This window comes from Mauremys mutica, chromosome 2 (genome assembly GCF_020497125.1).
Source record: "Mauremys mutica isolate MM-2020 ecotype Southern chromosome 2, ASM2049712v1, whole genome shotgun sequence".
Lineage (NCBI taxonomy): Eukaryota > Metazoa > Chordata > Testudines > Geoemydidae > Mauremys > Mauremys mutica.
Genome location: NC_059073.1, coordinates 17,741,058 through 17,763,944, shown reverse-complemented (window position 1 = coordinate 17,763,944; position 22,887 = coordinate 17,741,058). Strand labels below are relative to the sequence as shown.

The following is a 22,887-nucleotide window of genomic DNA, read 5'->3' as shown; positions in this document are numbered from 1 at the left end:
TAGCTAATAACCATTGATGGATCTATCTTCCATGAATGTGTCTAATTCTGTCTTGACCTTTGGCTCTAGCATTTGGACTCTGGCCACTAGGCAGACCGCCTATGACCTGGTCTTCTGACACCAATCAAGATTGCACAGGGGTGTGCACATCCTGATATGGAGTGCCCATAGGGAAACGTCTTGAAAAAAGAATACATACTACTTGGCCTTTTTTCCCTTTAAAAAAACAAACAAACAAACATAAACCTCACAAGATTACTGAATTTATGCCCTAGAACACTTAATCTGAAAGCTTTGTTAGCCAAGGAACTAACAGTGACCCTATAATATATAGAAGTGCCTGGACTTTTAAGGTGGATGCTTTGTAAATCTCCTCTATAGTATGTGGAAACCAGAACTTATGAAAGGAGCTAAAACAGACTATAGGTAAATATACCTATGATCTTATAGAGAAAAGCTGATTAATTTTCATTAATGACTTGGATAATGGAGTGGGGAGTACGCTTATAAAATTTGTGGATGACATCAAGGTGGGACAGGTTGCAAGAACTTTGGAGGACATGATTAAAATTGAAAATTACCTTGACAAATTAGAGAACTGGTCTGAAATCAACAAGATGGATTTCAATAAAGACAAGTGCAGAGTACTTCACTTGTGAAGTAAATATCAAACACACAACTACAAAATGGGTAATAGCTGGCTATGTGGTAGTACTGGTGAAAGGGACTGGGGGCTAATTTTGGATCACATGACTAATATAATTCTGGGTGTATTAAAAGGAGTATCATAGGTAAGACAGAGGAGGTAACTGTCCCGCTGCACTCAGCACTGGTGAGGCCTCAGCTGGAGTACCGAGTCCAGTTCTGTGTGCCATTTTTAAAGAAAGATGTGGACAAACTGGAGAGAATCCCAAGGACAGCAACACAAATGATAAAATGTTTAAAAAAATGTGTCCTATTAGAACAGGTTAAAAAATGAGGATGTTTAGTTTTGAAAATAGACTGATAACATTCTTCAAATATGTTATCGGCTGTTATAAAGATAATGGTGATCAATTGTTTTCCATGTCAGCTGAAGGTAGGACAAGAAGTAATGGGTTTAATCTGCAGCAAGGGAGATTTAATCTTAGATATTAGGAAAAGCTTTCTAACTATAATGGTAGTTAAGCTCTGAAATAGGCTTCCAAGGGAGGTTGTAAAATCCCCATCACCAGAGCTCTTTTAAGAAAAGCTTGGACAAACACCTCTCAGGGATGGTTTAGGTTTACTTGGTCCTGCCTCATCAAAGGGAGGTGGACTTGCAGAGCTCGAGGCCCCTTCCAGCCCTACATTTTATGCATACTTACCTTAAACATAGCTGGGTGAGGATAACAACAGGGGGGTAAAAAAATCTAAAGACATGCAGAGACAAAAAGGTAGCTTTATTTGGTAAAGTTTTAACATTATTTAAAGGAAAGAATTTGCAAGACACAGAAAACAAAGTTGTCATTTGGTATTCTGGTGAAAAAATTTTCAGATACTAAGCTAGCATAATTTTGCACCACCATTATATTTTTCTCCAGTTCTGTGCAGTAGACTCAGCTATTTTCCCTCAGAAATGTGTCCAAAATAACAGTTCACTTACTAAAAATGATAGGTGTTTTAGAAAATGTATGTCAATATTTACATGGGCAATAAATACCTCCTGCAGGTACTAATTTTACCAATAGCAATTTAAGCAAAGAAAGTCATTTAAGCAATTGAGGAAAGAACTGATTCATTCCTATTTTAATCGTAATGAAATGCATATTAAAAAAAACAAAAACAAACAAACAACAACAAAAAACCCTGAGGTGCTATGCTACTGTGACCACATCAAACTAGTATGGATTTTTTTAAATGTACATTTTATTAGGATTTACATTTTCCTGGGCTAGTATGGTGTATGCATTAATCCTACTTCATGAATAGTGTGTACTTATACTCCTGTGTACACCTGTCACACAGATACACCGTGAGCCAGCAAAAGTGAAAATTAAGTAAAGCCACTACTACCGGGGGTTAAGGCTTGGGTCTTTCTTTACACCTTTCAAACTCTTAAGACTTTCAGTTAAAAAAATTGAGTCAAATCAACTCTTTAAAAGATATGGAATTTGCTTTTCTTGGCTTTAGAAAATGTCGATTTACTTGAATAATATTCCTTGAAAAAATAAACAGTTTTTAATTGCAGTGGATCAGTAGGGGAGTGTGTTCTCCATTCTTTATTTTCTGTCCATCCTGCCCCACATTTTTGTCACAGCCTCTGTTCTCACTGAATTGTGCTTCTCCCTCCCACCCCACACATTGTTTCTGTCTATTTCTACAATCCTTTATTAACTACTTAGTCTCTCTAACCCTTTATTAGTTTATTTCCCAATCACTCTTTAGTTCTAAGTCTCCCTCTTTCTTCAATCTGTTTCTCTGCTTCACTACTGTCTCTCTACCCTCCCTTTAACAGATCCAGAACAACTCAAGTGCTGTGCCACAAAGAAAGCTCCTCATCAGATCTTCTCCTGGATAAGATTCTAATGGGAGCATTAGTGCTGAAGTGGCTTGAAACTGACAAGACTGAACTTCTGTTCCCCCAATGCTGTCAGACCTGCAGCATAGAGTCTTGTCAATTTCAGACCATACTGGTAATGCTCCAGACTGACATCTTCATTTCTTCTCAGGCATTTGATGCATATTTCCTAGTAGCAGCTGTACATTTTCATAGCTGTCAAGCAATCAGTTTTTCCCAGTGTAGATATCAATATACTCCTAAGCCTGATAACATTTTCTACACTAGCTCTCAGCAAGGGCTGAACTAAGGCAATTCAGGGCTGTAGGCACAACCCACACAGGCCCTTCAGTGCTTTACACCTATGTCATAGCCTCACCCTGTCATGGACTGAGCTTTCTTGGGGCAGCAGCAGCTTTCGGAGTTAAGATGAATGGGACCAGTTCACATCTTTTGGCCCTACAATTTCAGGCCGTATGCCGATTTAGGCTGGAATTGGTTACACTTGGGTCACATTTTCTTTGCATCCATGAGGGTTGCAAATATAACTTTCTAAAGGAAAGCTGAGATTCTGATCCGGTCATGTGACTCCAGGAGACACATGTGGGGCTAGACAGCCTATCCCTTAAGAACAGCTATACTGGGTCAGACCCATGGTCCATCTAGCCTAGTATCATCTCTTCCAATAGTGGCCAATGCCAGGTGCTTCAGAGGGAATGAACAGAACAGGAAATCAAGTGACCCTTCCCGTCATCCACTCCCAGCATCTGGCAATCAGACACCCACATCATGGGATTGCATCCCTGACCATCTTGGCTAATCCTCCATGAACTTATCTAATTCTTTTTTGACCCCCATTATAGTTTTGGCCTTCACAACATCCTCTGGCAAGGAGTTCCACAGGTTGACTATGTGTTGTGTGAAAAAGTACTTCCTTTTGTTCGTTTTAAACCTGCTGCCTATTAATTTCACGGGGTGACCCCTGGTTCCTGTGTTATGTGAAGGGATAAATAACACTTCCTTATTCACTTTCTCCACACTAGTCACGATTTTATAGACCTCTACTGTATCCTCTCTTAGTCCTCTCTTTTCCAAGCTGTAAAGTTCCAGTCTTTTTAATCTCTACTCATACAGAAGCTGTTCCAGACCCTTAATAAATGTTATTGCCCTTCTCTGTACCTTTTCCAGTTCTAACATCTCTTTTTTGAGATAAGGTAACTAAAACTCCACGTAGTATTCAAGGTGTTGGCGTACCATGGATTTATATAGTGGCATTATGATATTTATTACCTATCCCTTTCCTAACGGATCCTAACAGACTGTTAGCTTTTTTACTGCTGCTGCACGTTGCATGTTGTTTTCAAGCAAAAATGAGGCCACCCGAAAACAACATGGCGAAGAGCTGTGGAAGCTGAACTGAAAAACCTGGGGCACAGCTGGGGAACCATTGAAAAACTTGCAAGAAACAGAGGAGGTGGAGGAGCTTTGTCGCTGCCCTAAACACCAGAGGCATAATGGGAACATGATGACGATGATGATGATGCACACCGAGTGGCTGTTTTCAGAGAACTATCCATACTGACTCCAAGATCTCTTTCTTGAGTGGTAATAGCTAATTTAGATCCCATCATGTTGTATATAAAGTTCGGATTATGTTTTCCAATATGTATTTCTTTGCATTTATCAACATTGAATTTCATCTGACATTTTGTTGCCAAGTCACCCAGTTTTGTGAGATCCTTTTGCAACTCTTCGCTGTCAGCTTTGGACTTATCTATCTTGGCAAATTTTGTATTGTCTGCAAATTTTGCCACCTCGCTGTTTACCTCTTTTTCAAGATCATTTAGGAATAGCACTGGTCCCAGTATAGATGCCTGAGGGGCACCTCTATCTCCATTCTGAAACCTGACCTCTTAATCTGGTCCTGCTCTCGGCTACATCATAGTATACCTCCACCTTGTAAAATACATTCTATCAGACTACACATCACAGCTTTATGGAAACAGGGCAGTGTAAAAGGGTATGTTCTTTTCCACCTCATGAGAATTAAGAAATGTATTAAGAAATGACTACACAATCCAAAAAGGATGATTAGATTTGATATCTAGTAATACATTGTCAGGACTCAAAATGCTAAGATAAGACTGCTCCCACTCAAGTCAATGGCAAACATTCCATTCCCTTCAAGAGGAGTAGGATTGAGCTCATAATGTAGGATTTTGCAAGTACTGAACACTGAATCATTAGGATTGAAACTAAAACATCATGGTTTGAGGAACAAGGGCAAAAAATGTCCAGGGGTCAAGTATGAAAGACTGAGTTAGTTCCTGGATAAAAGCTGGAAGGAACAATGTACTGGGAGAAGACGACTCAGGGAGGACAGTGGAAAGAGATTATTCTATTATGTAACAATGTGTGGGGAAAATTGCAGCAAGAGTTCGTTATTTTTAAAAGCTCCATGTGTTCTAAGCACTTAAGGCTTAGAAGAAAGTTCATAATGCAAATATAGAAATATGAAAACAACTTTGAAGGACTAACAAGTATTCGGGGAAAAGGCTGACAGCACACCTTCAGCGTGCATGAAAAAGAAAAGACAAGTGGGTTTCTAAGGAAAAAATTACATAAAAATAATACGAGAAATAGAAGTAGCTGAAATAAATGTTGTTTTAGAAAAAGAAGAACCAAACTTCTATGCAAGGACTCAGTCAGGCCATTAAAGGACCAAGCTGGGAACTTAGTGACAGATGATGCTGATATACTGCTGATACCCTGAGTGATTTTTTTGTCCAACAATCCACATGAGAAACTCAAAGTCATGGGATAGAAAGTGAAATAAAATTTTCAGTGGGAAAGTGAAATATGGCCATGTCTTAAAATCACAACAGGGAGAAGAGTTAGGAATTCAGAGTAATTAAAAGTTGACAAAGCGTCAGGCTCAAGCCAGCTATAAAAAAAAATTGCTGTCCAAGGCTTTTCTGTTGTCCATGGTAAGGCAAGTAGCAGATGACTTAGCAGAGTCATGTTAATGCTGTTTAAAGTTTTTAAAAGATCAAGAAAAATGGACTGGATTATAATCTTAAAAGCAATCCTCTGGTGGGAAGACAAACAAGAGGCCAGATAATATGACTACATTGACTATACAGAATTTGGTAAAAGATTATCAGCATGAACACAGGGAATAAAGAGTATGCTTGTGGACAAGCAGGTAGTTGAACTGGTTGACAAAAAAAGTAGGCTTCACAGTAGGTCTAGGAAAAGATTGTGAATCTACAACACAAATTACATCAGAATGAATAAACCTGTTACAGAAGAATGCACAGAAATGCTGCTTTAAAAACTGGTATTTGTACTTTCCAAGGATAGAATGAGGTAATTTACCATGACTCAGTTTCAGGTCCATTTTTCTTCCTGGGCCAATTCTGCCTTTATGCGACCTCAATTCAGGACACAATTGTTTTTTTATGTTTGTTGGACAATGGAAATATTGAAAAAGATGCAGGAAAGGAGGAGCAAAAGGATTCTAGGATTTGATACAGGATCAGCGCTTATACTAATTTGGCATCAGGGCTAGCAGAAAAGAAGAACGAGAGATCACACTGAAGTGTAAAAGGGAAGGGAAAATAACTGATTTACGTCAAGCTGTTTAAGATTGTAAACTCAGTGGCAAGGGGCTGTAGGTTGAAAAGTGAAAGAGTGAATTCCTTTCTAATACAAACTGCCTTTCTCTACTAAGATAGCAAGAAAGTAGGAGTGTCCAAGGCACAAGATGTTTGTGTTTAAGATGATGAGAAAAAAATTGATTTGGAGGGAAAAAGAGTAATTGAAATAATATTTTTTTTTAAAGTTTTGTGGTTTACAGTTGCAGTTTCTTATTGGCAGCATTTCAGGAATATGTTAATTCTCCTTCTCGCTCTTTCACTGAAAAAAAGGTCCCATTACTTAAAACAAAATAATTTTAATTAATATTGTTTGTGATGGGGTCTCTCAACCCTGCACTGGTCAAATGGGGGTAAACCAATCACTTTGGACCCAAGAGGCCCTGCCCCCTTGTCCCTGCTGCCCATGTTCCCTGTGGAGGGACCAGATAAAAGGAAACTCATCAGCTCAGTTGTGACTGGCTGAGGAAGAGGATGGATGTGTGCCACAGACTCCTGCTGAAGAACTGTCAGCTCTCCAGACTGCCAAGGGCGGTATCCCGGACTATGCTATGGAAAGTCCACCAGCTACTGGGATAGACAGAAACGCCAAGCTGCTGCCTGTGGAGGACAGCTCCGAAGTGGGCTCAAGGGTAGGAAGTGACCCAGGGAATGCATTGGGAACCAACACTTGAATCCTTAATAAGGAGGTTACCGGTTTCCCAGGGCCCTGGGTCAGAACCCGGTGGAGTAGGGTGGGCCGGGGTTTCCCTATCCTTACCCCATGCTTGCCACTAGGTGTTACCACAGAGGATCTGGGTTCCCTCACCCCCCAGATAATTCTTAGCCACTTCATTCCTATTTTATATATAGAGATACAGATTATGGGGATGTTGGCAGTGACTGCATTGTTATAGTTGTTTTGTAATTTGCACTTAAAGCAGGACTGAAATCCCTGTTTTTCACTTTAAAGATTGAATGTAGTCTCCAAATTTGGCAGAGTAACTCTTCATGAGCCAAATAAATATCTACCTAATTTTTTAGTAAAATATTTACTAACTTGTGCAGAGGAAACATTTTTGAAGTGATCCTTTTAAAATGAGCCAGAGGATGTTGTGAAGGCCAAGACTATGACAGGGTTCAAAGAAGAACTAGATAAGTTCATGGAGGATAGGTCCATCAATGGTTATTGTCCAGGATGGGCAGGGATGGTGTCCCTAGCCTCTTTCCCAGAAGCTGGGAATGGACGACGGGATGTATCACTTGGTGTTTACCTGTTCTGTTCGTTTCCTCTGGGGCACCTGGCATTGGCCACTGTCAGAAGACAGGATACTGGGCTAGATGGACCTTTGGTCTGACCCAGTGTGGCCATTCTTGTGTTCTTTTTGAAATGTTGCCATTTCCATTGCACTTCTTTGGGTTCCCCTGGCTAAACAACCACATTCCCCACAAACGCTGAACTTCACACACATACTCACGCTGATAACATCTTGGATAATTTGAAAATGTAAAAATTAAACATTAAGAATCAGTGCTTGTATTCAAGATAAATAACTGAGTTTGGGCAAGATTAGCCAAAGGAACTTCTTAGATCCTATAGCTACTTCTATCTCCTCAGGCTGCCATCCTGAGTCATCAGCTGTGCTTTGTGGAGCCAAGCTAGGAAGAATGGGGAAGGAGAGATGAGCTGGTATGTAGAGGAGCAGGAGGCAGAATGAGTGTGCTGTGTTTACAGAGCACTGTGAGGCCTGGCTCAAGCCTACCTCCCTTTGTGTCAACGCACCAATTGTGCTCACCTAGGGTTGGTCCTAAGGTACTAGGACCCTGCACGGCTGGAGGGCTGTGTTAATCAGGGACCTAGGGTCCAAGCCTGATTTCTTTCCTGTGTGCACACGGCCCCAGCTTGACTCAGATCCCAAAAGTCCTCCGGATGTATCTTACAGTTCCCAGTGGCAGAGGAGCAGTGCTGCAGGGAGCCAGCGCAGCGGCCCAAAGCGCCGTTACTGCCTGGCCGAGCACGCTCCCTCTTCCTGCTCCTCTCATGGCAGCAGCAGCTCCTGCTTCTCCTTGCTGCTCTGCAGAGCTTGCATGGAGCAGGGAGCAAAGCTGACAGGCGGGAGGCAGCTCCCAGCTGCCAGGATGTTGGGGGTCATCCTTCCCTCAGCCATGCTGAGCCGGGAGCCCTGCCGCTCCCCATCCCTGCAGGGCAGCTGCTTGGTCCCCTGGCTCCTGGGCCTCCCCTGCCCTCCCTGGAGCTCATGTGCAGGGGTGCCTGAGCAGCGTGTACTGTGAGGGCAATGAGTGGGAGCCAACCCCCAAATTTCCCCACAGCCTCCTGAGGGTCCCATACCTCTGCCTCCTGGGGTGCAGCAAGGTCAGGGATAAGAGCTCCCCAGGGGATGCTGGAGCACACTGCTCCCCAAGGCCTGAGGATGCACTGCAGCCAGCAGCAGCCAAGCTGGTGTATGTGTGTGTTTTTCTCTGAAACCTACATTTTATGTCAAATTTCAAAACAAACAGACAAACATAAATAAAAAGTATCAGAGGGGTAGCCGTGTTAGTCTGGATCTGTAAAAGCAGCAAAGAATCCTGTGGCACCTTATAGACTAACAGACGTCTTGCAGCATGAGCTTTCATGGGTGAATACCCACTTGCATCCGACGAAGTGGGTATTCACCCACGAAAGCTCATGCTGCAAAACGTCTGTTAGTCTATAAGGTGCCACAGGATTCTTTGCTGCTTTTGTAAATAAAAAGCCAACCAAACAAAAACAGTTTCATTGAACGTCCCATTTTAAAAATTAAGAATTGCAAAATTTCATTTTAATAGTTTGACAGCCCTGGAGATTGATGTCCTAATTATCCTCAGGACAGAAGCACATGGGCATTTTCCTGCCAATGTGACTCAGCTTAGAGATGGAGAGCCCAATTCTCAGATTAGGTGGTAGTTCAGTATAAAGCCTTTTCAAACTGCAGTTATTCTACTGAGCCAGCCACCAGAGGAGCTAATTATGTGGTGTATGTACTCATGAGCTCCTTATGGGCACCTGAGTCCCATCAATAACACTCTCCCAGTTAGGAAACAGAGTGGGCAGTAGAGTTTTCCCACAGCGCAACACATTCTTAGGGCTAGAGAGTCAACACTTTTTTGGGGGGAGGAGGGCGGCGCTAGGCACTCCAGGATAGGGTTACTGTGACTCATGTCTGTGCACTGCAGTGTGGAGGCCAGAGCACTAAATTCGAGCATGGATCAGAAAATCCTTAACCTAGGGTTAAAATGCAAGGTAGACTCTCAAGCCCAGGGTTCCCTGACAGAGGTCAGCTGACTCAAGTTCCACTAAACCTAGTCTTACATTGCTGTGTAGACTAACCCTGGAAGGCATGAGAGATTGCATAGGGCTTTGGGGAAACAGGAGAAGGTGAATAGGGATGTGGGGGACTCTGGGGAACCAAGATTTGAGGTCAGTGTGCTGGGAGTGGCGTGGCACCTGTGAGGAGGAGTTTAGTGCTCCTATGCCAAACTGAGTTAAGATTACTAGATTAGCTAGGGGTACGTCCATACTACCCGCCCGGGTCGGCAGGTAGCGATCGACTTCTCGGAGTTCGATATATCGCGTCTCATCTAGACGCGATATATCGAACTCCGAACGCGCTCCCGTCGACTCCGGAACTCCACCACCACGAACGGCGGTGGCGGAGTCGACGGGGGAGCCGCGGACTTCGATCCCGCACCGTGAGGACAGGTAAGTACTTCGAACTAAGGTATTTCGAGTTCAGCTACGCTATTCGCGTAGCTGAACTTGCGTACCTTAGTTCGACCCCCCCCCCAGTGTAGACCAGGCCTTAGAGACATTGCTGAACTGTGCAATAACTTGAGTTCTTCAAGATGTTTTGTCCCTATGGGTGCTTAACTGAGTGTCAGTACACTCTCGACCGAAGATTGTAAACAGCAATGTTTGTGGGTTTGTGCCTGTACATAGCAGTGCATCGTGCTCCCAACTTGAGGGCAGATAAGGAGTTGCAGACCCGCCACAGCTCCAGTACTTTTTTGGCCACGAAACACAGAAGATTCCACAGCAGAGGGGAAGGACAATGGGAGGTGGAGCACCCATGGAGACAAAACATCTCAAAGAACACAAATTACTGTACAGGTAAACAACTTCTCCTCCTCCTTTGAATATATGTCCCTATGGGAGCTCCACCACAGGGTGTGTGTGCGCCCATGCACCCTTGATCGGAGATTATAAATAGCAGGGTCTGCACCTGCACAAAGCAGAGTCTCATGCTCCCAAGTGAGGCATACAAAGTGGTGCAGACCCACCACTGCTCTAGTTCCTTCTCACCCACCTGCGGGCTTGAGATGCAGCAACTGTGGGTGTCTATTGTTTCCAGCTACTTCCCGCCTTATTTATATTCCCTGATTCCCAAAACAGGTGGTGGCTGAAAGCTGACATTAGACCTCAGGAACCTGAACACCTACATCCTATCGTAGCACTTCAGGATGGTGACGCTAGCTACCATAATCCTATCCCAGGATCCAGGGGACTGGTTCATCGCATTTGACCTTCAAGACACCTACTTTCATGTGACTATTTATCCCTCCCACAAATGCATTCTGCATTTTGTCATAGACTCGGATCATTACCAATAATGTATCCTTCCCTTTGGGCTCTCCATGGCCCTGAGGATCTTAAGGAAGGTCCACTCAGCAACGGCAGCCCACCTATGTCAGTGGGACATCATGGTCTCTTTTCATATTTGGATGTCTGGTTCCTCAAGGACCACTCCATGCAACAGACCAAGATAGCAGCCACCAAGACCCTGTGTCAGTCTCTGGCCTGTAATTACCCAAGTCGTCCCATTTGCCAATCTGAACATTGGCACAACATTATCAATCTTCTATTGTTCTGGAATTTTCTCAATATTCCAAGATTTATTAAAAATTAATATAATCAGGCCAGAGATTTCTTTTAGGACCAACTCTTTCAGGACTGTTGGGTGCAAGTTATCTGGACCTTCTGCTTTAAAAATATATATCACTATCACTAGTAGATTTTGTTTAACATCCTCCTTAGTTACTAATGGACTGGTAAGTAGTCCATTATCCTTAAGTGATTCGAACACACCATTCAGCTTTTCCCCAAGTACAGAACAGAAATATTTACAGAACACTAATGTCTTTTTTGCAACATTAATAATTTTACCATCTTCCTCTAGTAGCAGGCCTATACTATTGCTAGGATTTCTTTTGTTTCCAATATACTTTAAAAAACTCCTCGTTGTCCTTAGCCCTGTCAGCTATAGATTTTCCTTGTCTTAAATTACTTTATCAATTTTCTACTCTTCGTAACTTCTGACTAATTTATAGCAATGACTATCTATTTTCTCTCTTCTTCTATTTGTTATATATAATTTGTTTATTTCTAATCATTGCCTTCACTTCTCCATTAAACCAGGGCAGGTTTTTAGCCCAAGTTGTCCTCTTTCTTGAATGCAGAATCATGGCTTTTTGGCCATCTAATAAGCTCTTCTTAAAGAATCCCAAATTTTAATTTGAAGTCTTTGAAATGAGAAGTAGGGCAACAGAAAGCCCCTCAAATATCGTAGCTGTACGTCATTAAAGACTTTAACAGTAAGAACTTATGTGCAGTTGCTGAGAACAAGTAACAAATGCATGTTGGCAGAGTGTGGATTTGATTACATCTACCCGTAAAAAAAAAATAAAAAATGAAGCTCTTTAAAACACCAAGCAGCATTCTAAACTTGGCTGGTAATTAGTTTTTGTCTCCTTGCTTCTGCCGTTACCTCTCAAACTAATGACAACCCTGCACAGTGTATTAGTCCAGAAAGGGAATTCTGCTGTCACCTAATCAACTAGTTTGACTTCAACAACAGTATCAGTCATTAAGAGCTTGCGGCAAGGGGAACTGAGTCCAAATTAAGTTTAGTCCTCATCTGAGGGCTGCCATGCCTCTAATGGAAAGAAAAAGAAGTGGCATGAGGTTAATGAAACTACATCAAGAAGCCATTTGGAAAAAGCACAAGTGGACAGCAATGTAAAGTATATTACATTTTTGGTGCCCTGTTATACATATAAAGAAGCTGTAGTAGCACATTACATGCACCTGAATTCTAGACTTCCACACCACCAGACAAAACACATGAAAAAAGGAAAATGACCATAGTTACGTTGCTAATTCCACATGGGCTCTGAAAGTCATGCTTGGCTTCTTTTCCTCCCATTTATCACCAACAACCAATTTTTTCAGGCCAAATATGCCCTTAGTGACACCTATGCAACCCTGTTTTCTTCAGGGGATTGCACAGTTATATCTGATTGGAACTTGGTAAAAAATTATGTTAATGATGCACACGGAAGATCAGAATCCAGCTCATTTCTCTGTGACTATGTCTTCACTACAGCGTAAATTCGAATTATCTATACTCAAGTTAACTCTTGTTGAGTTAGCTCAGCTCAGCTCAGCAGAAAGCAGCCATACTGTGAAATAATACTCCAGATAAAAAGAATGATTGGATTACTGCACAGTGATTGTGTTAACACCTGGTGAGGGCCCTGAGGGGCCAGTCATCTTGAGTTACCACCACATTCAAGTTAAGCGGTTCTGTGTGTGGACAGGACTCGAGTTAGGGGTAACGCCTGAGCTACAACTTGAGTTAACTGTTCAGTGAAGACAAACCCTGAGTGGTGTTGGTTCTGTAGCATTAAGAGTCTGAAAAGTAGTCAATCAATCAATCAAATAAAAAACAAAACCTTATTTTTATCACAAATATCAGTAGAGCTGACTACATGGGGGAATACAAAATATGCTCCTTTTACAGCCATTTTTCAGGAAAAAAATTGCTGTTTAAGAGCTAATGCTACCTTAGCTTAATGCAAAATAAAGACATGCTGAATAAATTTACTAATAAACTACTGTTCTAAAAAGCCTGAAAGTAAATTTTTTGACATCTTATGTTGAAAAAAAGCTGGATGCTAACACATAGAGAAAGTAATCAAACAACTATTATGCACAAATATCCAACCTTTATGCACACAAGTAAAAAATTCCACCTGCCTACGGCAGAATATGGAATTATACTGAAGGAGTCAATCCTTTAATTCTTATTTGAAAGTTGGCCTTCACAGAACTTTCATTTAGAGAGATAGAAGTTCCTTTGTGAAATAAATACATATTTTATGAAAAAAAAATAATAAAGTGTATATTTTCTAAGAAACAGAAGAGCTCTTACCTGCTTTACCACTGTAACAGTGCCAGGTGCCATGGTAACTACAGATGCAACAGCAGCAGCATCATGGGTCTCTGACCCCAACTCAATGATTTGCTGAAGGATGTTTACAGCAGTGGAATCAAGTCTTTCACCTTATCAGAAAGATAATGGGCACAAGACAATTATAGCCAAGACAGCTCTAAGACTCCATGAATCAAAATGCTCTTCTCTCTCTGGCCTCCACCCCCACATGTAGAACTCTTGCTATATATAACAACAGCTCAATAACATGACATTTTAACTGTGGATCCATGGGAGAAAGTATTCACAAAATAAGTGTCCTCAGGAACAGGATGGGTATTTGCATAGTTCATTTTTATCCATATCTAAAAGTGATCTAAAAGAACGTATTGATTAAACAATCAATAGGTAGAGCTTACAGCAGTAACTGTAAACTACAAAGCTGCAAAGCTTTATGACTCTGAATGAGTATTTGCTAAGGGTTCAGCATTAACAGAATCTGGACTCTAAAGTTATAATAATCAGGACAGCTATTTAGTATACTGTTTGTCTACCATTACCATCTGTTTGACAATCTGCAGTTCCTCTCAACCCAGAACAACCACCCTTGTCAGTAATGTGCTGAAGGGGAAAATGAATTCTCTTTAGAAAGATCATGCCTGACTATTCTATTTGTATAGCTGTTTTTGCCACATTTTTTCAGTGTGTGTGGCTCTGCCGGAGAAATAGTCAGTTTACAGAAAATACAGAACTGAGATTATGACCCTACAGCAGCATGAAGGGGACAAAACATGGCCATAGCTAGTCAGTGAAAAATTCCTTTTGTGGTGAGGAACTCCTATCTCTGCTGCCCACCTATCCGTGTTTTAGCTGTCTCTGGAAGGAAAGAACCTGGCAGAGCTATGTTATGTTGATACTCAGTCTGCATATGTTAGAGAAGCCACTAAGCTGCTTTAACTGATGCTGGGGCAGGGGCAGATCAGCCCACAGAAAAAGGGGGCCATAACTGGGTCCCTGACCCCAAACTCCACCCAGGGGAGAACATGGCCAATATAACTTAGTTTCAAATATGAAGAAGTTGACATGCTGTTATTTGTATGAGTCAACATTATTTTATTTAGGGAACTGAAAACTATTTCTGCTTTTTTTAATGTATGTTTTAATTTGTTCTAGTGTGAGACTGTATACCTCTGCCTCTGGACAAGATGTTACTTCTCTTTAAGTTTTTCCAAAGGAAATATGTCAAACAAGTATTTTGAACAAAGCTTGAAACACTAAACTAACAAAATATGTTTTGAAAGCTTTATGCTTAAACTTAACCCATGTTGTGCTTATTTTAAATTTAAATGTATGCATGACTGGGCAAAGATTGCAAAGGATTCCTCCGATTCATTCAGAATTCCCACTGGGGGAAAATGCATAAATATATATATAAATTGTCAGTAATACATCCTCATTTAATATGCTTGAAAATTCCATTCTGCTACCAATGTGTTACCCAAAATTATCATCCCTCCAAGTTCAGGTCAACGGTCAATGGTGAAAAATATACAGTTCAAGAATGACTATACTAAGTCATAGCAATGGATCCATTGCAAAAATGGGATCCTGTGATAAGTACTCTGTTAGGCAGCATTACAGAGACCCTTGTTTATCTTTTCATCGAACTCATACTCACATACTCTGTTCAGTTGTTTTAGTACTCTAAGAAGCCTGAAAATAATTTCTTCTTTCCCTACCGATTTTGTCATTTTTCATTTAGCAAACATTAATTAGTGCTCCCCTGTTTCTTGTCAAACACAAGCCAATACAGCTCTGGTGGTCTTACTTCCTTGTTTGTGTACCATCATAATTAACTGAGAATATGGTAGATTAGCTATTCAACTGTACGTCCTCTGCTGGCTGGTTGACTCTTGCAGCAAGGCAAAAATGTTATCTAGAGGATTGCAATTAAACATTCAACATTTATTCTGCCATGCTATTTGTCTGTACCATGATATTTTCTATAATTCATGCAGAAAATTCCACTAATACCATAGTAAGGTCAAAAACAGTGGTGTAATAGATGCTGATGATTTATTGATTATCACTGTATACACAGATGTGTGCGCATTGGTAATTCTTTGGGTGTGCAGTGGTAATTAGTTATAATTTCTTATCAACAGTAAGATGAATGAAAAATGAAGAAAAAAAAATTTTGGTCGACATGCCTAATCAGTTTCTAACCGCTTTATGGCAGACCAGTGGTTCTTAATCAGGGATCCAGGGCCCCCTGGGGGTCCATGAGCAGGTTTGGGGGATCTGCCAAGCACAGCCAGTATTAGACTTGCTGCGGCGTAGGTCAGAAAGCTGAAGCCCGAGGCTTTGAGCCCCACTACCTGGGGCTGAAGCCAAAGCCTGAGCAGCTTAGCTTCACAGGGGCCCCTGTGGCCCCAGGCAATTGCCCTGTCCCCCAGCCCCCCAAGGCAAGGCCCTGGCTTTTATATGCAGAAAACCAGTTGTGGCACAGGTGGGCCATGGAGTTTTTATAGCATGTTGGGGGGGTGTGGGGGCTCGGAAAGAAAAAAGTTTGAGAACCCCTGTGGCAGACCACACTGTGGGCCCAAAAACTTGACACTGTCCTTTTAAAAACTATTACGGATGACCTTACAAATAAATGTTTACCACACTATAGTATTAGTATCTCACTACCATATAGAAAATACCTTGGTAAAATCAATACAGAAGAATAAATATTTCCTTTTCAAGTTTCCCACTGTATTCACAAGAGTTGGGAACTCTGATGAAAAAGATCTAATCTACCCTTTGAAACTAAAAATATCCCTTACCATTCTCTGAGGTATATCTTAGGTCTTGTAATGCAGCTACAGCAGCTTGAGTTCCTTGAACGTCTTCAGCCTCTGTGATGTGCAGATACTGAGTGGATGATTCCTCAGAAATTTCAGTTGTTAGCTAAAAAACAGGTCAATTATCTCATTTTAACTCTTGAGAATTACAGAGGGCACTTGGTACCCCAAATTTAAATAGGGAAAAACTGGATGACAGATTTATAACAGCATATTTTATAAAAGAACATGAGAAATCCTGGCCCCGTGGGAGTCCATGGAAATTTTGCCATTGATTTTAATGGAAGCCAAGATTTCACCACATAAACTTATTTATACTTCTATCAGACTTCCAGATAGTTGCATCAAGTTCATTTACAAAATGCAATGTTCATTTGACTTTATTTTTATTGTGCATGTAATTTATAATTAATAACCTAATCACACACTTATTAGACTCTAAGGAAGATATTTTGGGCCAAATTCTCCTTTTAGCTATACTGCCAATATGAATTTGGACAAATTCCTTTGAAGCCAGAAAATGACCCTTTGTGTCAAGAAGATTGGCTACTTACCTTGCAAAAAGAGTTAAGTTGTCCACAAGTATTCCAACTTCTGGTTTGCACGTGCCCCATGCACATGAGATCAGATTTTTTTGAAGAGCAGTGTTTGTTGGGACCACACTTGCTCCCAATAGCCAAGGACACAGCCATTGGGTCAGCCACAATGACCCTTCAGTTTCTTCCCTAAAGCAGAATCCAAGTGATACAGGATTCTGCAAAAGCAGCAAAAAATCCTGTGGCACCTTATAGACTAACAGACATTTTACAGCATGAGCTTTCGTGGGTGAATATCCACTTCGTCGGATGCAAGGATTCTGCAATAGCAGGGCAGGAGGGTGGGTTGTAGGATACAAGTGGATAACACATCTTGAAGAACCACAGTTACTGCAGAGTAAGAAACCACTTTTCTTCAAGTGACTGTCCACAAAGATCTCATTTCTGTTCATTCGCGAGCAATAATCTCTTTTCATGGAGGTGGTTTTCAGAATCTGCTGACACAAGGACTGCAGGACAACGCAGCCAAATCAGACATTTGACCTGGAGTCCTCTGTCAAGGAGTCGTGTCGAGCAAAGGTGTGAACTGAACTCCAGGTAGCTCAGTGGTTCTCAAACTATTGTACTGGTGACCCCTTTCACACAGCAAGCCTCTGAGTGCGACCCCCCCTTATAAATATATAAACAAGTGTTTTTAATTTAACACTATTATAAATGCTGGAGGCAAAGCGGGGTTTGGAGTGGAGGCTGACTGCTCACAACTCCCCATTAATAACCTCGCGACCCCTTGAGGGGTCCCGACTCCCATTAGAGAAGCTGCTTACACAGTGTGTTAGAATGGGCTCTTATCTGTGAAAATGGGTCCAACTGAGCTATTGCAAATCGGTTACAATCAGGAACTTCGTATATATATTGGTTGATTCTTCATCCCGTCAACAAAGGCCAGGAATGTATCAGAGAATTCCTGAATAGTCAATCTTGACTACACCTAAGGTGTGAAAGCTTCCCTTTGACTATTATGAGGCTTGGGAAATAAAACTGGCGAATCACTTGATTCAGGAGAAAGTAACAACTCTGGGCAAGAATTTTAGGTGAAGCCTCAATGTTACCTTGTCCTTATGGAATACTGTATATGGTGGTCTTGTTGTGAGGGCTTGGATCTCTCCTACTCTTTGGGCTGAGTTCACTATCACTTAGGGTAGGTCTATACTTACCTGCCGGGTTGACGGGTAGCGTTTGACTTCTCGGAGTTCGAACTATCGCGTCTAATCTAGACGCGATATATCAAACTCCGAACGCGCTCCCGTCGACTCCGGAACTCCACCATCGCAAACGGCGGTGGTGGAGTCGACGGGGGAGCCGCGGACTTCGATCCCGCGGCGTCTGGACAGGTAAGAAGTTCAAACTAAGGTAGTTCGACTTCAGCTACGCTATTCGCATAGCTGAAGTTCGACCCCCCACCCTAGTGTAGACCAGGCCTAAGAAGCAATATTCATAGACAGCTGGTATAAGCAACAGGTTGCTAAATGTTCAAAGGGAGCCCCATCAGCCTTATTACATAATGTTGAGGTCCCAGGAGCTCTGTATGATTGGAGGAAAGACATGGATGAGGCCTTTGAGGAACCTAGCAACTACAAGGTGTGCAAAAACTATGTAACCAAAACTGTTACATGCTGGAGCTAGCAGCATATTATGGGCTGCCTCCCACCTTCGTCAGGACCTTAAGTATGAGTGAAATGGATGGATAAACATAGAATATCAGGGTTGGAAGGGACCTCAGAAGGTCATCTAGTCCAACCCCCTGCTCAAAGCAGGCCCAATCCCCAAACAGATTTTTACCCCTGTTCCCTAGATGGCCCCCACAAGGATTAAACTCACAACCCTGGGTTTAGCAGGCCAATGCTCAAACCACTGAGCTATCCCATTCCGAGTCTCAGTGCTCAGGGGATGAGTAAGGCATCTGACGGGGAGACTGGGCTTGATTGTCCCCCTCCCCAAGCCTCCCACTCACTCCCAGAGCAGATAGTTAGCATTTGTTGTTCCAGTCCGTGGCAAACAGGTCTATTCACATTGCAGACAATACTTCACAGAATTGAGTCACTGACAGAATATTCATGAGCGTGTGAATACTGTCTGTTAAGCTGGTTCACCTGGGTGTTTTTAAAACCTGGAATATGTAGGGCCATTAGAGTGAGGTGATGATAAACACACCATTCCCAGAGATGGACTGATTCCTGGCAAAGAGGCAACAATAGAGCCCCTCCATGCCTGTTGACGGAGTACATAGTGATGTCCATCAGTATTTGGATGTTGGTTCCTCAGAGTGAGAGCAGAAATACCGTGTATGCTAGGCAAAAGGCTCTTATCTCTAGCATATTTATGTGGAGATTTAGTTCTTGGGGAGGCCTTGTGTCTGAATTTGGTCTAGAGGAGATCCCCTTCCAAGAGCTTGTCTACTCAATGACCCTAGTCCTCACCAGCTGGGGTGTTAATTCTAGTAGACAGGGAAACCATGTGCCAATATCTGAGAGTCTAAGGAGTCCTTCTCAACATACTCCAAGGGGGGGAATAACTGTTCAACTTGTATGGTAGACAACAGTGAGTATGGTACTTTAGCTAATGGGGGTGGTAACTGAGTAAGTCTTGGTGTGGATTGTAGTGGGGCGGCTGCCCCACTCCTGGAGAGTGTGGGCTGCGGCAGGCAAGGGCACCTGTGCAGACAGGGAGCCAATCAAGGAAGGGCTTATGGTGAGCCAATCAGGGCCCAGTTTGGAGACAGCCAATCAGGGCCAGGCTCAGCCCTATAAGAGGGCTGCCCAGGAGGGGAGCAGTCAGTCTGTTCCAGGCCTTCGAGAGGGGAAGGTCAGTCACCAAAGGTGGAAGACCAGCACCGCGGACAGCGCAGTGCTGGCCAGGCTTGGGGAGGCTAGGGAGCTCTAGCCCGGAGCCTGCCAGGCTGCAGGCCCTGAAGGGAAGGGCCTAGCGGGTGCAAGGGGCCGTAGGGGAAGCGGCCCAGGGGAAACAGACAGACGAGGGAAGAGAAAGAGGACAGCAAGGCTGCTGCCAGAGGGTCTCTGGGCCGGGATCCAGAGTAGAGGGCGGGCCTGGGTCTCCCCCTTCCCCCTCTGCAGTACATCCAGCCATTAGCTGTAGGGAGTGGCCATTGTACTACGCCAGATCCCTGACAAGAGGGATTGGACTCAGAGGGTGGTTGGACATGGTGGCTGGGGTGTAGGACTGCTGATCATCGACCCCCGGAAGGGGGTATGGATGGACTAAGGGGCACTGCCGGAGGGCAGTGGCCTCGAAGAGAATGCCGCCAAGCAGGGAGCAACGCGAGACCAGAGACGCCAATCGAGGGCGGAACGACGGACGAGACACCACCAGGAGGGGCGCTCCCCTGTACAGAGCTAATTCCTGGAGTCACCAGCGGGAGGCGCCAGGTTGTGAGTCCCCGATCCGTTACATGGATAAACAACCAGTACCAGTTAACAGAGGAGACTCCAGCTCAAATACTAGAAAGTTCCTTGTTTACATTGGCCTCAGTAGCACTACAAAAGTGATTTCCACTCCTTCTTGTCAACTGTTGAGAATAGCCCACTTTCACCTTAATTGAATTGGCTCGTTAGCACTGACCCCCCCACTTGGTAAGGCAACTCCCATCTTTTCATATACTGTGTATTTATACCTCCCTACTGTATGTTTCAACTCCGCCGTTGCTTGGTCCCAAGCCCAAGACGCGAAAGGAGGAGGGTTGTGCGTTGGGCTGGCAACTCACCACGTAAAAAACAAGCGCTACAGAAACGTCAACCAAATCTTCAGAAATTCATAAAATTGTGGGTAGCCAGCCGGAGATTCAGGCAGTAATGCCAAATATGACAAATGGGGATCAAAGCCGAAAGGAAGTCCCTGTTTCGATGGAGTCTCTGGTCAAACCCAAAAAACAAATAAAGATAGTGGTATGGAACGTTCGAACAATGTATGAAACAGGGAGAACAGCATCAATAACAAAGGAAATGAGAAAATATGGCATTAACATTCTTGGGATTAGTGAGATGAGGTGGATGGACACTGGTATGTTAATACTGGACTCTGGTGAGACAATTTTTTATTCAGGACGCATAGATGGACATCACCATGAAGGGGTGGGCATCACTGTCGACAAAGAGACGAGAAAGAGTTTGTTAGGATGGAGTCCTGTTACCTCCAGAATAATAAGAGCGAGATTCTTCTCCAGATATGCGAAGACTACCATCATCCAATGTTATGCACCTACTGAACAAGCTGAGGAGGAGGAAAAAGACTTGTTCTATACCAGACTCCAGGAAGAGATACTTAAGACCCCATGCCACGACATCCTGATTTTGATGGGCGACTTCAGTGCTAAAGTCGGTTCCAGCAATGCCGGGTATGAAGCATGCATGGGGCGGGAAGGAGTTGGAGAGAGAAATGACAACGGTCAACGATTTGTAGACTTATGTCTTGAGAATGGACTGGTGATAGGTGGAACAATCTTCCAACATAAGACAATACACAAGCTGACATGGATATCACTGGATGGGAAAACCAGGAACCAAATTGATCACATTGCAATCAATCGGAAGTGGAGAGGGTCACTGCTGGATACTAGAGTATTAAGAAGTGCAGATGTAGGTGGTGACCATCATCTTGTATTGAGCAAGCTTCAGATAAAATTGAGAAAGACGAAGAAAGTTTATGGGCAACAAATTTTCGACTCAAGGAAGTTGGAAGAACCGCCGGTAAAGGCACAGTTCATATTGGAGCTCTCAAAAAAATTTCAACTTCTAAATGACTTGCGAACTGGTAATATAAACACTTTTTGTGACAACGTCAAGAAGGCATATGTAGAGACCAGCAAGACAGTGCTTGGCTACAAGAGAAGAGAGCGGAAAGTATGGATTTCAGATCACACATGGAAACTCACTGAGGAGAGGAAGACAGCAAAACTACGCATGCTAACTGGAAGGGATGAACAACAGAAAGCTGCGAGCAAAGAATGTAGGGAGAAAAACAAGGCTGTGAAGAGAAGTGCCCGAAAAGACAAAAGGGATTATATTACCAGTCTGTCAAGAGGGCACAGTCAGCAGCCGCGCGGGGCGACACAAGAACTGTGTATAGAATCACGAGGACTTTGACAGGAGGGTTCAGCAATAGGTCAACAGCGGTTAGAGGAAAGAATGGGAGAATATTGATAGAAGAGAAAGAACAAATCAATCGATGGGCAGAGCATTTTAGAGAGACTTTAAATAGATCAAATCCTGAAGAGGTAGTTGAAATAGAGGAAACGAGTTTTCAGATGGAGGTAGAATGTAGTTTTCAGATGGAGGTAGAGCGAGAGATAGAAGAGGCTATTAGACAGACAAAAGCAAACAGGGCACCAGGTGAAGATAGAATAACCACAGAAATGCTAAAAGCCGACCTGAATATGAGTGCCAGGATTCTAAAGGAGCTATTCAACAAGGTGTGGGAAGAAGAGAAGGTAGCTGAAGCATGGAAGAAAGGTATCATCGTGAAATTACCAAAGAAGGGTGATTAGTCTTTGTGTAGTAATTGGAGAGGTATAAACTTGTTATCAGTGCTCGGGAAGGTTTTCTGCAGAGTTCTGTTACAGAGAATAAGACAAGCAGTAGAAGAGATCCTGAGGGAAGAACAAACAGGATTTAGGAGTGGGAGAGGATACGTTGATCAGATATTTGTACTACGTACGATAATGGAACAATCTCTTGAATGGAACTCGCCGCTGTTCATTAATTATCTCGATTTCGAGAAGGCATTTGATAGTGTCCACCATCCATCTCTCTGGAATATCTTAAAAATATATGGATTCCTTTCGAAAGTGATTAACATCTTCAAAGATATGTATGCCGGCAATAAGTGTTGTGTTCGCCATGAAGGACAGCAGAGCGAGTGGTTCCATGTGAGAACGGGAGTTAGACAAGGGTGTGTTATTTCGCCTATTCTATTTCTTGTGGTCACAGATTGGGTGATGCGGAAAGCCACTGAAGATAGGCCAAGAGGGATCACATGGGGACCCTCTGGTCATATTGAAGACTGTGACTTTGCGGATGAAATCGCCCTGAT

General features: G+C 42.9%; 1 protein-coding gene and 1 long non-coding RNA gene across 3 annotated transcripts in view; one reads left to right on the top strand and one right to left on the bottom strand.

Moving 5' to 3' along the window:
• Positions 1–10,860, top strand: part of LOC123364074 — a 44,515-nt gene extending 33,655 nt beyond the window's left edge. Inside the window, exons 2-3 of the long non-coding RNA XR_006576989.1 lie at positions 7,772–7,843; positions 10,586–10,860. This is a non-coding gene — a long non-coding RNA (uncharacterized LOC123364074). The remainder of the gene's footprint in view (positions 1–7,771; positions 7,844–10,585) is intronic.
• Positions 1–22,887, bottom strand: part of ZFAT (zinc finger and AT-hook domain containing) — a 159,218-nt gene that overhangs the window by 10,387 nt on the left and 125,944 nt on the right. For both annotated transcript variants that reach the window (XM_045005851.1, XM_045005853.1), the window contains exons 14-15: positions 16,232–16,355; positions 13,404–13,534 (exon numbers count right to left, since the gene is read on the bottom strand). In XM_045005851.1, coding sequence (XP_044861786.1) covers positions 13,404–13,534; positions 16,232–16,355 — 255 coding nt within the window. The remainder of the gene's footprint in view (positions 1–13,403; positions 13,535–16,231; positions 16,356–22,887) is intronic.